Genomic DNA, 16,546 nt, shown 5'->3' with positions numbered 1-16,546 from the left:
CCACCACAGCAGAGCATTTAAACACACATGGTAGTTTAATGTTAGAAAAAAAAAAGATTCAAAGTTCATTTGGTTTCTTCTTACAGAGAAAGTCTTTGTATAGTTGTTTTTGGGCCATTTTGCATCACTGCAATGGACTCTCAACCTTTTAAGCTCGAGACACTTAACAAAATAGTAGTGTGTGAATGAGGCTCTCTTGTCATGTTTCATGTGTCTTCTAGTTTCACCAGAGATTTACTCCTCTGCACTTCACAGATGGTTTCATTTGAATAACAGTTTGAGGCTCAATGGGGTTAAGATATCTGGTGTTTCACACAAAAAGCAAAGATCACATTGAAGTCTGGAGAAAAAAATGCAAACCTGTTACGAAGAGCTTCAGTGTAAGCCCTTAATCATCTCATCACTCTGATGTGACCCATTCGAGGGGCCCCACCCAACTGGAATAAACTAACCAACAGTATATAAAGTTGTTAAAAGCAGCTACAACAGTGAAATACTGCGTACACATTGATGTATCGATGTGCAGTAACCAATCCAGCAATGCAATGTATGATAACACTAAGGGACCATTTTACAGAACAAGTATTTCTTTACTAAAACTTTCCTTTCCTTTACTTGAGTATTACTTTGAATGACGATACCAGTGTACTTTTTCGTCACTGTATTGGTACTCTGCCTGAAGTAAAACATCTGAGTACTTCTAACACCATTGTGCCGCCATTGTCGTCGCTTCACACCTTTAAAATTAAACGTGGTGGTTGTTCTGAGAATGTAGTTGTAGTAATTGCTGATTTGTGCGGTGTGTATCTGGCCGGGCTGATTCAGATCTTGAGTGGTTGTTTCCAGACTTAATTCTCATAGTGAAAACAGAGCGTGAGAGATACAGTCTGGCTGAGTGATGCTTAAACTTTGTCACTTTGAAACCAGCTAAAGTGATTTTCTTTTATCACTCTACTATTTCCATCCATTACAGCTACATGTACTGCATTCTCTACTGCTACTCTTACTATTACCTCTTTTAACGTCAAAGTGGTCTAATTGACCCTAGAGAGGTTGTAGGACTATGTAGAATAACATACATGACATCAAATATTTCCCTATTTGGTGTATTTACAATGTATTCATAGTATAATGATAATCCATGCAAATTTATATACTTTGTAACCTTTATCAAATGTGCAACCATTTTGATTCAGTTAAGCAAAAGTGGGTGTGATGCATTTGCTTATTTTGCAAATCAATATTTCGTTCGTCTTTCAAACCATTTAATTCAGCTGAAGTTGTTCTTCAAGCCTTCTCTCTGCCCTGGCTCTACTAGTGGAAGGAACTCCCCACCAAAATCAGGACAGTAGTACCACTATGTATTTACTTATGTGGGTGTGTACTGCTTTGATGTGTGTGTGTACCACCTGGGCTGTCCTTAGGGTGTCTGAGGTTTCTGATCGCAGTGGGTTTGCCAAACAAATCTGAAACACCTGGGTCCAGGCCTTCGTCTGACATACAGTATAAGGTAGGCGTGAAACTCTGACTACCCTACCCCATAAGTACCCTGTGGTCAGAAACACATATCAACTTAATCCCTTAAATGATTAGCCAACACTTAAGTTGGCATGATTTGCATGACTCTTTTTAGGGTCTTGTAGGGTCCTGTTGAATGCAATCCATTTTTTTGTCAGACCTGTTTCAGAAACGAGGTACACGAGAAAATACAGATTGGGTCTGACTGAAAAAAACTGCTGTTACAGTTACTTTTATTCGGATACTGTTGTTATCCTTCTGCTAATTTTAGCCTTCAATCCAGCCTTTCAGCATTTTATGACCACCTCAATGGCCAAGGTAACTTCTATTTCTACTATATTATATTCTATACTGCTGCTGATGAGCATCATATTCATTATTGCGCTCATCCCAATTACAGACTCAGGCTCCAACTGATAGGCTACATTAGCAGGGCTGATATCTGCTGATTTTAGCTTTTGCTGCCATGATATAGATTGTCCCCCAGAGGTTTACTTCTTAGTGTGCTGCTCAGTACATTTCCTCGTCACAATTTGTAGAAAGAAGAAGAGAAAGAAGAAGAAATAAAGGATCTGTCCCAATATATATTCATATTAAAAAGCGAACAATTCGTCCAACCCATACAACCACGTGGCCGTATGTTCCTACCCTCTGAACACGACCCATAGGAACGTTTCCTAAATTAGCACAGAACGACATGTACATGGCCAATAATGGTTACAGTCTTAAACACGTGGTTAACGTTGTGAAACGGTCACAGCTGCACCAAAACTGTGTGGTTTGGTTTAGAAAACAAGACTGTGGTTTCACTTTTTTAAAAAAAAGTAGGCTATGTTTGTTACTAAGGTAACATAATGTTATGTATCTCACGTGGCATACGCAGTGTTCGGCTCATTACTCTAAAAATGTAATTACTCATTATTTTTTGGAAAGTAATAATGTTACTTGACTTATTACTCCCTACCAACAGTAATTTGTTACAGTACTCATTATATTACTTTTCCGTTACACCCCATAAAATTGGTAATTGCGTATCTCTCCAAACTTAAGACATGTGCCTCTATTTAGTGTAGCAAAGGCCAGATAACTTCTTTTTTACCTGGGGGTTTTCTGTTGCTTGTGACCGGTATTTTCCCAAGGCGTTGCCCGAAAGACGCTCACGGAGCAGCATGTCATCCACCACATATCCGGCCACAAGCTTCATCCCTTGTTTGAAGCCTGCAGCTGTCCACGATTAAAATCCAGTTTTGGCTGTTTAGTGAAGTTGTTTAGGGCCACAGCCAACCTCCGCAGGGGGGGCTCACCTTTGATGTGGTATATTTCCTGGAGCTTCACGTCAGTCTATAGTAGCCAAGGTGTTTAAGACCGGGGGTTTGAGTTTTTTCCAGTGGGAAGAGTTTTAGTCCAATGACCTGTAGCAACACGGTGCTTGTCATCTTTCCTCCCGACAAAATCAAAGTAATGGGAATATTTTCAGCCGCTAAGGTTAGTGTTTCCAACTAGCTTGCATCTTTGTGATGTGCCTGCGCAGCGCGACGATTACTAAAATGAGTTCACTGATGTGATGTTGTATTTCAAGTCAGTCGTGATGTGATTACATAAGTTATGATGTAAATAATTGTTTGGTTTTGTATTATTACAGAAATTTTATTAGTAATAAGGTACACCACTTGTTACTGGAAAAAAGTAATATACTGCCCAATACTGGACATATGTGACATATGTCATATGACTTTTGTCACGTATGTCACATGATAACATCATATGACGTACTACAACAAACACTGTTAAAATAACTCACTGATTCTTGGTTTCACACGGGACATGAACAGCCATCATCTGGACGAAAGTCCTATGTTTGTTTGACCTGTTCACCTGAATACAGTATCGGTCTGGCTCTTATTATAATAATAGTCATAACAGTTATTTTTGATGAGACTAGACGTCTCACACAACAAACTTGTAATAATAATAATAATAACAATAATAATAATAATAATAATTGTAAAAAAATAAATGTAAATCATAAAAAACACAAATTACAAAAATAACAAAATCAGTTTTATACATACATATACATACATATATATATATATATATATATATATATATATATATATGTATATTATAAAAATAAATTGTGGGCTAGGCCTATGTTTTAGAGAAATGAAACAATGAGACAGCATGAGTTGGGGTTATTTGTGCATTGTCCCTGTTCATTTAAAAAAAGATATTAGAAGCTAGCATGTGTAATAAAGATTAATTACTTAAAATTTTTCTCACAAATACGCCAAATTTCTGCAACATAACTGCAGGAGCCAAACGTTATAAATAGCTGCAGCATACAGAATATGCAGAAGCAGGCATATGGTCACTTTTCTATGTCCTCGGGTGCACTGTAATCTCTAGAAATACTTTGAGAGTATGACAGTTATACTTTTGTCGCCACAGGGATATAACCTGGCTGCAGCCTCAGAAATAAGAGGCCCATTGAAACCCAATCGATTGCCGAGCAGAGAGGCAGACTGGGTCCACACTCTGTGATCGGTTTCTCTGTGTCAGACCAACTTCCCAGAATAGCAACTCGGGTTGTCTGCCGCTCAGCTCTGCTCTGGAGATGGAGGAGGAAGTCAGTGGTGGATTGAACAACTGTTGCTTTTGCTGCTGCTGCTGCCGCCGCATGTCGGGCTAGAATGAAGTCTATTCCAAACCGAGACATTCAGTCGGGATCAGTGTGCAAGTTCATGGGATTATATAAACTCCTACGTGTTTAAGGTAAATAAAAAAAGGGGAGCGAGAGGAAACATAAGCGCATGAATCGGTTTCCTGCATTAAGTAAGCATTCTGTTGCCGCTTTAATGTGAGCCATTCAGTATTATTCGACTGTCAGGAGGCTACAGAGCTTCAGAGCTGCTGCTGGAGGCGCATGTCTGCGGCAAAGGCAGACGAGGAGCGTCTGTCTGATGAATGGAAAGCCAGACGGGCTCTGCTGTAGACTGCGGTGATCGGATAACCTGTTGAATTGCAGCTGTCAGTCAGCTCCAAAAGCCATGCAGGCGACACAGCAGGCTGAGAAATCACTTAACACGAGAAACACAGCGCGTTGACACAATGACAACAAACTGGCTTCACGTTTTTTTAGCAGCTGATGGTTATTTCCAGAGATGCAGGTAAATGCGCCCTGTCTGTGCATCTGCACGATACAGTGCTCCCACCTGTTTGCTGCTGACATAAATGTTCATTCGGCTACCTAAAGTCATACTAGGAAGTAGTGGCAAATATAGATTAGAATAGGGCTGGGTCATAATTTTAATTTCTATAATGTCTGTCATATTATTGGTTGCAATGTCCCTTGATGCAGCAGCTTATTCTCATTATTCCCATTCCCCGCAGCAGCACTTAAAACGCGTGAGGCTCTGCCGGTCCGACCTTGAGTCACATCTCCACAGTGGCTTATTTCAACACTGCCTACCCACGGATTTCCAGTCTCTTGGTTGTTGAAAATAGCTTGGCTGCTCCCTGCCGCTATGGCTAATTCCTTAGGAACCGGTGGATCCAGTTTGATCCATCCCTCTCTTTCTTTCCCTTCACCAACTTGTTGAGTCTTCCCCCCTATCGGTTGTTCCTACTGTAAAAAAAAGAAAAGAAAAAAGAAGCAGGCACTGCGCTGCGTAAGAGCTCAGCTTGTAGTTGTGCCGACTTCTGAAGAAATGTCGCAAGTTTGAGTCAAGTTGAGTGCAGGGCTCGATGGGACGGTGACGCTTTTAAAGTGGAAAACTCGACGGGACGCGCGCAGAAGAAGCTTTGACGCAGCAACAGTCACCTGTAGGACACCACAGATGCGCTCCTCCTAAACTTTTCTCTGCTTCTCAGTTGTTTTTCACCTTCATTTCATTTTATTGAAACATGCTGACCTGAGAGGAAAAGCTTTTACTTTCACACCGTTGTGAGAGATCAGTCATAATTTTGACTTTTTTTGGTTTGCTTGTTTCATTAAAGGGAGGTGGAGACAACTTAGCACCCCCCTCCCCCCGTCCTTGACTGAAATCACCAACTTATTTTGCACAAGGGAGACGTGTGAAGGTAATCTACCTTTTCTTCTATACACACTACATGCTTCTTTCTTGTTTTACTTTCACGTTTCATTTCTATAGCTCTTAACCTATCACGATAAAACGATCATAATCTAAAACACATGGCTCTCCAACTTTCTGTGACTGTAGAGGGGCCAGAGTTTCCTCCATGTAGCTACAGAGTGAAGCTAAAACATTTAGGAATTACCATCATCTTTTTTATACAGTATACTGCTAGAAAAAGTTGAACCCAGTGAAGCTGAGAGAGGATGTGGGGCAGTCTGTATTGGGCCTGTAGACCTGAAAAAAAGTTTCTGCAGTGACACCTTTGAACTGTTTCAATTTATTGTAATGAAAAGGTTAAGCTGTATGTTTTTCAAGGAAGCAATACAAATATGTGTTCTGACTCTGTATAATAGATATTAATAAACTCTCTGATGCAACGCTACTCCTATGTGCTGACTTAAAGAAGTCTTCCATGAAACGATAACTTCTGCGTCGAGGTACAAAGGTGGTCCCAAACTTTAATGTTGCAATTTTAAATTAGAATCAATTTGCAAGTAACCTACAGCTCATTTACAACTTCCTCAAAGAAACCAGTAGACACAAGCAGACACAATGTACTATCAACACTATTATCTGCACAGTTGAATGCCTCTTGTTTGTTTTTTAAGATAATGCTATGGATTGTGCCGATTGTTTGGTCAGTCTAATACCCGTTTTGCACAAAAAGTTGAATTCTAACTAGATTTTAGTGATTTCATTTTCCTCCTTTTTTAAAATTTTGTAGTGACACTACTGCTCTGTCACTGTAGGGTATGGTATATTTATATATTTCCGTTTGCCTGTTTTCAATCGAAAAAAATACAGCTTACATATTCAACTGCACCGTTACTGACTCGACAAAAGTTTGTCTCATACATGATATACAAACCACACGTGTGTAAACTGCAGAAAATGGAGAGACCATGCAAGCTTCAGTTTAACTTCTACACGAATGTTTTTATAGAGAACATGAAACTAAAATGTGGCTGTTGGGTAGCTTGCTAAATATATGTACTTCTCTAATAAGAAAACAGCACAGACCAGAGTCTGTTGTAATGCACCTCTGTACACTGGACTCCATGCATCTAAAGCTGCTTATAAACCCTTAAATGTGGGTATTAGTAGGATTTTAAACTCAACGTTTGCAGGTTCATGGTGTTTGTATGGCTACTTGACCAAGGTTAACTCTGCAGGTGCACATCACTGTTGCAGTATAGACACCCAGCTCAGGCTGCACAGCTTTTGAAACACACAGTCAGCTAAACAAATAAAGAACCAAGGCAAGAAACGTATGCATTATGCAAGAAACCTTTGTATGAAAATAATGTTTTTTTTATTTCTCTGCAGGACTCCCACAGCACTTGAAATGGAGGCCCCCGATGGCTACTGTGCTAGTAAGTCCTCATGTTGCTCACACACTCTATTCAATGTACACTGACACTCACTGACCTACACTTTAAACCCAAGGCCAGTAGTATGCAGTACATCGGATCGTGTGTGTGTGTGTGTGTCTTTCCTTGAGCCGATGATGGTGATAATGCTGACAAAGACTGCGTCTGTGTGTGATTATGTTATTGTGACTTTGGCGTTTTTAACTTACTTTGACTTTCATGTGTTTTCCAACTTTCTGATACAATGCTGATACCCAAAAAAACAAACAAACAAAAAACAATATTTTGGCAATCACAACACCATAAACATTTCAAGGGATTTTCCCCTAGTGCAGCCTTTTTCCTGTTCACCCCTTATAGGTAGAGAAAACGAACTTCACCAACATCCTGTTGAATGCAGCAGATACTGGATACGCACTTTGTGGTGCTCCATTGCCCTTTGCTGGTTTCCTTTGGGCAGGTCTCTTGAATATATCTCTATTTCTTCCCTGCCCCCTCTTGTATTTTGCTCTGGTATGCAGATCTGAAAACAAGTAGCATGTTGTTTATGACATCAGCGGGGATTTTAAGTCTCCATCGGGGGTTTGTGCTTATAGGAACACTTGGCAGGCGAGGTAGGGGAGGTGGTGGTGGTGGGAGCAATGGAGGCTCTTCTTTTCCCTGTCCGTCTGTGGGTCGCTTCTGAAATGATATGTTTGGAACAACCCTGTTCCGTTAGCATGGAACTGCGGAAAACACACATCTATGTGGAATCCAACAGTTTGTGTCCTCATTACCCCCGTGCATTTATACTATATGCTCAGCACATTAGCACATATAATTAAAGCCAATCATCATCATCAACCCCAAGTACACTAAACATATGCAAACATATTCCTCTACTCACCAACATGGAACACACAAATTAACTTATCATATCGTACTGTATACACCCATTAGTACGTGTGTCAAACAGAATATAGTGAATGTCGAGGAGGATGTAGAGGATTTTAAAGGTGGCAGGAGTGCATATAAAGTCAATACAAAGATATACACACAGTCTAATTCCCTTCGGAGACACAAATTGAGGCAAAGTTTCGCCGGCACAAGCTAATACACTTTGTGCTTGACTGTGTGATTTATCATAGGGTCGAGACTGACAGTACCCTGAGTTCAATAGCTTCAACATGCAGTGACTGCAGACAGATTACAGATGTCATTTTAGTTCATCACAGTAAGGTTGAAACGTCTTTCTTATTCATATTATTGCTTACAAAGTCACAGCTCCGTGACTAAAGACTTGCAAAAGCGTACATCTGTTCATTAGCTGATACCTTTTTATCTTTGCTGTAATATCACTAATTGTGATTTTTTTTTTTATCACTGAAACTAAGGTTTCGGTACTGCCTGATACTGATAATGTGCGCTTTATATTCCATCACTCACTCATATCCAGCCTGACTTATCATGTTCCTTTCCAGCACCACAGGGTAAACCCAGTGATGTCCATCATGCTCGTCACATCATTTATGAGGTCAAATGTGTAGATGCCAGTGGCCTATATTTGTGTCCTAGCTATGTGTGTATGTTAGTTTTATTTTTAATGTGTAATAATAATACTATAATAATTTTGACCATAATAGCCAAAAACAGAAGAAGGGTCGACAATAGCAGAATGTGCTGAGTTTCTGGTAGGCTTTGAGAATAGGCAGAGGCTTAGCTGCCACACATACAGCCACATCAGCCACACCACACACAGACACACGTATACACACACACACACACACACACACACACACACACACGATACATACATTGTTGGTTTACAGCCTGTACGGTTGTTTCATGACTGTTTGCGGCAAATAAACAAGAACTGCAAGGAAGAAAGAAAGAAAGAAAGAAAGAAAATTCAGCAGAAAACCGTGCACAAGTAAAGCATGAATTAGAATTCATGTGGCAGATTACTACTATTTTCATTCACATATAGGTAGTATTATTGTCTATTTGTAAAAACAGTGTAAGTGACTGAGAATAGTATGAGACACAGCCTGACAGTATGTGATTGTACGTGATTAACAATATTTGTAGTCGATGGCTCACATAGAACACATAAAGAAGAGGAGAAGATAAAATTATCTGAAATAACAGCGCAACCTTGTTACAGCACCGACAAAACACGGTGTCCTTTAAGGCCCACTGACTGGATCTGAATGCTTCTCGCAGCCTAAATGTTGACAGTGCTGCCATTGAGCAGGTACAAGTTTTGTTTTCGAGAACGCCGCTCAGTTATTTGGAATCGAAAATTCAAGCTCCCTTCCTGTTTAATCAACCAAGCTTTCCTTTATATATAAACGCTCCACTCACACTATTATTTGTAACCACATGCGCTGTCATTGACACGGTCGCTTTCTCTCTCGCAGGTTATCATTCTCACATACACAGTTGTACCTTTTCACACGCACGGCACACCGCTTTCCATTATCACACACACCATCATAATTTATCACAGATTCAAAAGATCTTTCTGCTCTCTCACATGCACTTTATTCTCTTTCATGTTCATTGTCATTCTACCTCACATGCTCATTTCCTCATAGATACATGGTGTTTCTAACTTAGAGAAATAAGATCGATTGTGGTTTCTACATGCAGGTCATTAGATGAATACAGGTTCCTAGATGCCTCGTGGTTAGTTCTCCCAGGGGTTCTAAAATTTTAAATTAGATTTTTCTTACTGATGTGACCATAATTAGGTGCAGTTTTGCCAAAACCAGTTGCAGTGTAAAAGCTGTGTAAAATCTGCATGTGAATTTTACGTATGGCAACTATCCACAACGGTGCCAGTGTGGATTGACCTATGGCTAAGCCACGCCCCCCTCCACTCACTCAGACAAAAGATCATCATTCAGTGACCGGCGCTATGGCAGGTGTCACAGTACACGGCATTTTGGAGGAGGCAATTGATGATTTTTGGGAACATAACAATCAGATGTCATTGAGAAGTCACCAAAAGGGCCTAAACTACACATTGGAGGGATATAATCATCATTTTATTGTTGAGAAGGTCAATGAAAAGCTTAAATTACAAGCCAAAATTTACAGGTCACAGTGTACGCTTGTGAACCGCATCTTGTGCCGTCACCATCAAAGTCAAGTTAAAGTGCCACTGAAGTTAAGGTTTTTGGCTCAGAATTTGAGAAAAGGATAACGGCCTTTTTACCATCTTTACCAAGAGTGTCTCTCCGTTAGTTTGGTGCTACAGTATTTACACTGAGTCATTCAGCATAACGTTTGCCAACCTTTGTTATCTCTGCCATTACAGATAAGTTAATGAAGCTAAGATCCAGAAGTCAACATTAGCTTAACTAGAGCCCTTTGGACAACAGCTAACAATGATGTATGATCACCGAAGTACAAAACTAGAACAAAATAGGCTAATGAACTCCCAGCAAACAAGGTGACATGATGAACAACGCAGCTAGTAGCTAACGTTAGGCTAACTTTAGCTAACGTTAGCTAGAGATGTTAAAGATAACTTTATATTTCATTCCAGCAAAGTGACAATATGTTGCCTCAAACACGATGTTGACTTACCTTTAAACAGATGTAGACATCATTGTTAATCTTATTCACATTCAGTTGTGTTTCTGTATATTGTATATGGCTGATATCTAGTAACTTACCAACTTATCCACTTGGCTGCTCCAAACGTCAGACCTCCAATCTGTCAGTGAAGAAATGTGAGTTCCATGTTCTTCTTGGGGAATTACACTCCCACCACCATCATTATATCAATGTTGCATAGAATACTGCAAAATGCAACCAAGGAAAAGGAAATGTTTGATTGAGGTCCGTCAAAGTAGCACCCAGTGCCCCTAGTAGCATCACTCTGCATAATAATTAGCCATGTGCTATGTTTGTCATGTTCTGTGAACAGCTTATCACGTTAGCATGTGCGTATCAGCTACATTAGCATTTCCATTCTATCAGCTGAAGCAGGAACCAAACTGATAGAACCTTCCCAATTTTGGCAGCAAGCTAGCGGTGACATGGAGGTATGACATCACTGGGAGGAATTGGAACAAAGGATTCACTTGGTCAAACATTTCCATAGACAGAAATTAGCAGAAATCGGGGTTTGTTTGAATATTTTATTCCCTGTGTAAATATTCCACAGGTGTATGCAAGCATTTGAAAGAATCCACAAAATCCATTTTTGTTAATTTCCGTGCAGATTTTTAAGAAAGAAATCTGTGTTTGGTATGAACAACTTGAAGAACACTGATTTAGAATGTAGGGGACAAAAAAAGGACACCAGACTTGACAATGGTACACTATACTGCATAGTAATGAAAAACAAAAGGACGAATTCTAATGAATGGTGACAAAGACCAAACAATCCATCGAACATTTAACACAGCTCGTAATATAATTGAAGATGTACCTAACATTGTGCAGTCATTCTCAAAAATATAAAGTCTTAACACTCAGTTGTGTATGAAGTTGTCCACTTCGCTAATATTAACAATATATGATTGACAATACCAACAAAATACTTTAGACAGCTTAACAATGTACTTGTTTAAGATAATGCTAGTTTAAGAAACTTACATAACAAGGCATGCTTCACTCCCTTGAACCTTGAAGGTCTCATTTCAAAGCTTTTAAGCTGATTACCTTAAACAGTATTTGATATTATTCTGGGGTTAATGGGATATTCCAACTTCTCTTTATCATGTTCTGGTTGTCCGTCGTTCGTGCGCTCTGTCAGTCTTTATAATAAACAGAGAAAAGACACAACCCTCTCCAGTTTGATCTCTAGTTTTGTTGCTCTAGTTAAGTGGCATTAAATGTCATTAGTATGGACAGGTGCAAACATTTCCTGTGTTATGCACAGAGCAGAGTAGTAACTGACAGAAAAAGTGAGGCAAATTAAAAATAATGAGGTGCATGAGTTGTTCTCAGACCAGACAAACTGCTGTTGTCTTGAACGGTATCGCATTTTAACATAGAATAATTTGAGTCCATTAAAGTTTCAGTTCGTCAGTGAAACAAAACACATTTACCCGAGGTCCTGCACAATAATCTGAGGGGAAACACGAGGTTCAGAACCATCTTAGATGCTGCAAAACTTTTCTCCATTGCCTTAAATTTGCCTCATTTACAGTCCTCATTTTGTAATTGATTGTACTCAAATGGAGAGTGGTGTTTCCTTTCTTCAGAACATTAAACATCAAGTTGACCACATTTCAGAGGCAGATGTTGCATATTTTTGTCAAGCAGTTTTTGATACCCTTCCCGCCCAGCGAAAACCATGTATCTCCTAATTTGGGTATTTTGGGTTTGAATGTTTCCGATAACCCTAAAGGGTGAGGTGTTTTTTTTTGAGCAGCAATACTTAAAAGTAGCACAACCTTTAACAGCCACAGCACTAAAATGCAACATAATCCAAAAACATACACTGACTGGGATCATTTTATTGACAATTTTACTGCACAATGAGTACTTTTAGTTTGATACTTTAAGTACATTTTGCTAATAACACGTAATACTTTTACTTAAGCAAGGTTTTGAGTGCTTTCACTGGAGTATTTTCTCAGTGTGATATTAATACAGCTGCCAAGAGAGCACATAAAACAAAAGTTTCAATTTTAGTTTGAGTAGCTCCTGCAGTTAACATTGAGTAGTTTCATCTTTAAAAATGTGCTGATGACAGCTGTTATTTCAGCCAGTGAAGCCAACGGCTACAGTTACTTAAACAGCACTGTTAACAATGTAAGTAGTATTTAAACAATAATGTGAGTGAGTGTATAATTGTGGAAACAAGGGGGTGTAGCTGATTGTGCAATGTATGAGTGAGATTATGATGATGCTGTGCGTGCGTGCGTTTGTAAGCGAGAGGATAAGTATGATTTATGGCCTAAATGCAAATCAGATTATTGCAATTTGTGTCTGTTTAAAATCATCAGAGGGCAGAACCATTGGCTAGCTAACCAGAAAGTTTTTGTTGCACTGCCAGCTTTGCTTTACATGCATTGTAACAATAATCAGCAGCACTCCATGGATGTTATTATATTAATGCAGATGACACTGTTATTCAGACTCTTTATTGTTGTCACTTCTTTGTACCCACTTTGCAGACTATTTAAGATCAGTTATCTGCAGATGTGGACTATATTAGGTTTCCCTGCTCTCTGGGTCACCCCCACATACCGCAAATGGAACGCACTAGTGCACTCTATGGCTTGGCATTTAACAGCAAGTGCTTCTGTAATACTTTTGAATCAAGTGTGTGTGTGTGTGAGACTGTAGAAATGTATTCACAAATTAAATTAATCACAAGCACTTTCAATACATTATCTAACAGTTTTAAAAGCATGTGAATGAATGCTGTCATGTGTCTGTGTATTTTTTTGTTTGCTGGGTCAGTTGTGTGTTTGAATGTACGTGTCTGTGTTATGAATCTTTGTCTTAAGGAAGATTCAGGGTTTGACAGGAAAAACCAGATCCCATACAGTGTGTATCCAGCAAGTCAGAATGGAGAGGCTTGTCACTCCGGAAAAGAAACGTATTCAGCTCCTCATGCAGCTAGACGCACTGTGGGTGCTATTGAACCATTTTCTGTGAATTTAATTCATTCTCACTATTACAAGCAGGCAGATGGAGCTTGACCTCGGTTTAATTTAGATTTGTTTTCATGGCACAGTTCTTGAACCTAGATACCTTTTATACGAGCCTGCGCTCTCTTTTGAATAACTTGTAAGACCAGAAATTGCACTGACCCTTGTTAGATTCCTGAGAGGATGACTGCACTTTAGAAGCTGTGCATTCATTTAGTGTCACAGATGAAGTCAGCAATTATTACACCTACAAGTTTCAGGTGTACACATTTGTTCCTTTCCATTTACCAGCGTATTAATTTATCCCAATTTAGTGTATTACTCAAAATACCTCTCCCCCGGCAAGTCTTGACTGTTTGATATCCTGATCTTACTGTTCATACAGAATTGACTCAGCAAACGCGGGTCACCAACGCAATCCAAGCAAGTAAGTGTGTGGTTTAGAATATCATTAACCGACTTTTAGTTCGTAACATATAGACATTTTTTCCAAACATTAAAGGACTATTTGAAGAGGCATGGAAATGCACTTTCTTCACTAGATGTAGAGGAGTATCTGATCATCATAAGCAAGAGACAGATTAATATATCAATAAAAACATCAAAGTATTCCTTTGATTGCCAGTGTTTGCCAAGAGACCTTGACACTTGGCTTTTGATGACAAAAAGCCTATTTGACGTCATCACTTATTCATTTAAAAAGACCATATTGATAGGATTATTCATAAATGATCCATTTGATAGCTTTTGAATACATTTCTAATTTTACCTTGATACTTTAACTGTTTTTAACACTGTTAAAATTTTTAATGGACTACTCCTATATTCCGTAGCAATTTAGTCCAGACAGCCAAGAGCCATTACTTCAGGCTTAAGACAACCTAGCCACATTGCTGCTAGGCAGCTGTCAGCATCTGCTACAGTAATGGAAAATCCTTCATGACAAATCTGGGCCACTCCTGTCTCCAGGACAGCATTGCCAAGGGAGAGCCAGCGTCGGTCACCTGAGATTTCCTCCAACCCCAACCTGTGCAACCTGAGCCCAGGCCCAGGGATTGTGTCATGGACAGCGTCTCCCAGTATGCCCCACTCAGTGGGGCCGCCACTACAATAGAACAATACCATAGAGGAGGTTGTCAAACTAAGAGGAGCTGTCACAGCAATTGGAGATCTGACAGAGATTTCTTTTTTCATGTACAGTATGAAGGACCTTTGCAGACATGTTAAGCGCTGACAAATTGTAACAAGGCCTTCGTTGTAGCGGTTTCAGATGTAGCACATAGCACGTTCCTTTGATTTTAACTGAAACTTCACTCGGCTACAGCTATCGCTACATCAGTTGTAAACGCATGAGGCAGTCTGGTGTCATTATAATGGATACTCACAGTTGATAGTATGCTTGAGGAAAAACTTTAATTGTGCTGCTTGTGAATGATGGCTCACTTTGGTTCCTAAGGGATCTGACACCTGGGTCAGCAGGGGTGTTTGCCTGTTGCCACTGTATTGTTCTAGTGACCCTGACAGGGCCGGGGTGTAAGGGGATAAGGGATTGCTTTGCTCTCCCTGAAACCACACAGGACACAGGACACAGGGCTATCCATAGCCCGGGTTCTGTACAGACTGCTGAGAGGATGCAATCTGATCCACATTTGCTGGACATTAGGATTCCATAGGCACATAAAGACAGTTTAGTTAGTTGCCTGGTGCATTCTGTACTGTGACCTCCATAGTGACCGCTCAGGTTAGGGCTTTGAAGGCGATCTGACAGGAGGATGAAATGAATCATGTTTAACCTGAGAAGAAAATGTTTTACACAGGGCTTTGTATGTGGACTGTTTGTTTAGCAAGGAATTTTCTTTTTGTCTCTATGAAAATCAATAGACTGGATTTTTTTTTTTTTTTAATGCATGGAGTGAGTCCCCATCTTTGTTTTTAAAACCTTAATCATTACATAGTTGGATACATACCATCAAAAACAACAAAGCTGTGTTTTTTTATTTCACATGGCAGCATTGTCTTGTATTTGTTGTACAACTACAGTATTGTACAGCACAATGAAGATTGCTGTGTTTCTGCTTGTCTCCCAGGTAACGGCCAATGCTCTCCCGGTAAGGAGAACTCGAGAATGTTGGCGGATACGTCAACACCTAATGGACAGACAGTTCCTCAGGGTCCTAATTCCCCCAGTGGTGAGTGCTCCATCAGTAGATCCACATATCTGCAGTCTGCCAAGAGCAACCTCAGTATGCACACACACACACACACACACACACACACAGATTCTCCATTAAACAAACACACACTGTTCTCACTACATCAGTTAATTCTGATCAGCGTATTTTGCTCTGTTTTAGTGAAACGCAGTAGTTTCGTAATAAAAGCCTTCTGGGGAAGAAAGGATTGCTGTATTTCCCCTGAACTGCTGGAAGGCCTTTGATGTGACACAGATAGAGGATGTGCTAAGTTTGGATTAGTTGCATCAGAAAATTAACGTGGCAAATGTGAGCTGATCAGAAAATAGGTGCTCCTAATGGTTAGGCAATTAATTGATTAAGAAAATGAATCACTTACTGTTTTTATCATCAAATAAGTAATTTTTCAACAAAAATGTCAAACACTTGCTGGTTCTAGCTTCCTAAATGTGAGAATTTGCTGCTTTTCTTTGTCATTTCTGATAGTAAATGATGAGTGATGTTGTAAATATATGATAGTCTTTGGGTTTGGCCTTGCATGTTAGCTATCTGCCATTGGTGTGTGTGTGTGTGATTTGAGTTGAGAACTGTAAAGCACATCACATAAAACCACTAAAAAAATGCCAAGTCCAAACAGTATAGTCAAAAGAGAAACTAGAAACCAAGTTCTGTCCCAATGAATTTGTGGATTTACCCCAAAGACTGTAATGAAACAAGGATGAACACTT

The 16,546-nt window shown here is 39.6% G+C and overlaps 1 protein-coding gene across 4 annotated transcripts in view; it reads left to right on the top strand.

The window, feature by feature from the left end:
- ikzf2 (IKAROS family zinc finger 2) overlaps positions 1-16,546 on the top strand; it is a 48,266-nt gene that overhangs the window by 13,535 nt on the left and 18,185 nt on the right. The window contains exons 1-4 of one of the 4 annotated variants that reach the window (XM_049595054.1): positions 4,031-4,293; positions 5,518-5,601; positions 6,984-7,030; positions 15,714-15,815. In XM_049595054.1, coding sequence (XP_049451011.1) covers positions 7,003-7,030; positions 15,714-15,815 — 130 coding nt within the window. In that variant the 5' untranslated portion in view covers positions 4,031-4,293; positions 5,518-5,601; positions 6,984-7,002. Of the gene's footprint in view, positions 1-4,030; positions 4,294-4,670; positions 4,689-4,844; positions 5,344-5,517; positions 5,602-6,983; positions 7,031-15,713; positions 15,816-16,546 lie in introns of those variants that run through there. The other 3 variants (XM_049595057.1, XM_049595055.1, XM_049595056.1) reach the window with 3 other exon arrangements.

This window comes from Epinephelus fuscoguttatus, linkage group LG13 (assembly GCF_011397635.1).
Source record: "Epinephelus fuscoguttatus linkage group LG13, E.fuscoguttatus.final_Chr_v1".
Lineage (NCBI taxonomy): Eukaryota > Metazoa > Chordata > Actinopteri > Perciformes > Serranidae > Epinephelus > Epinephelus fuscoguttatus.
Note: the sequence above shows the minus strand (reverse complement) of the source record. Positions and strands in the feature narration are given on the sequence as shown.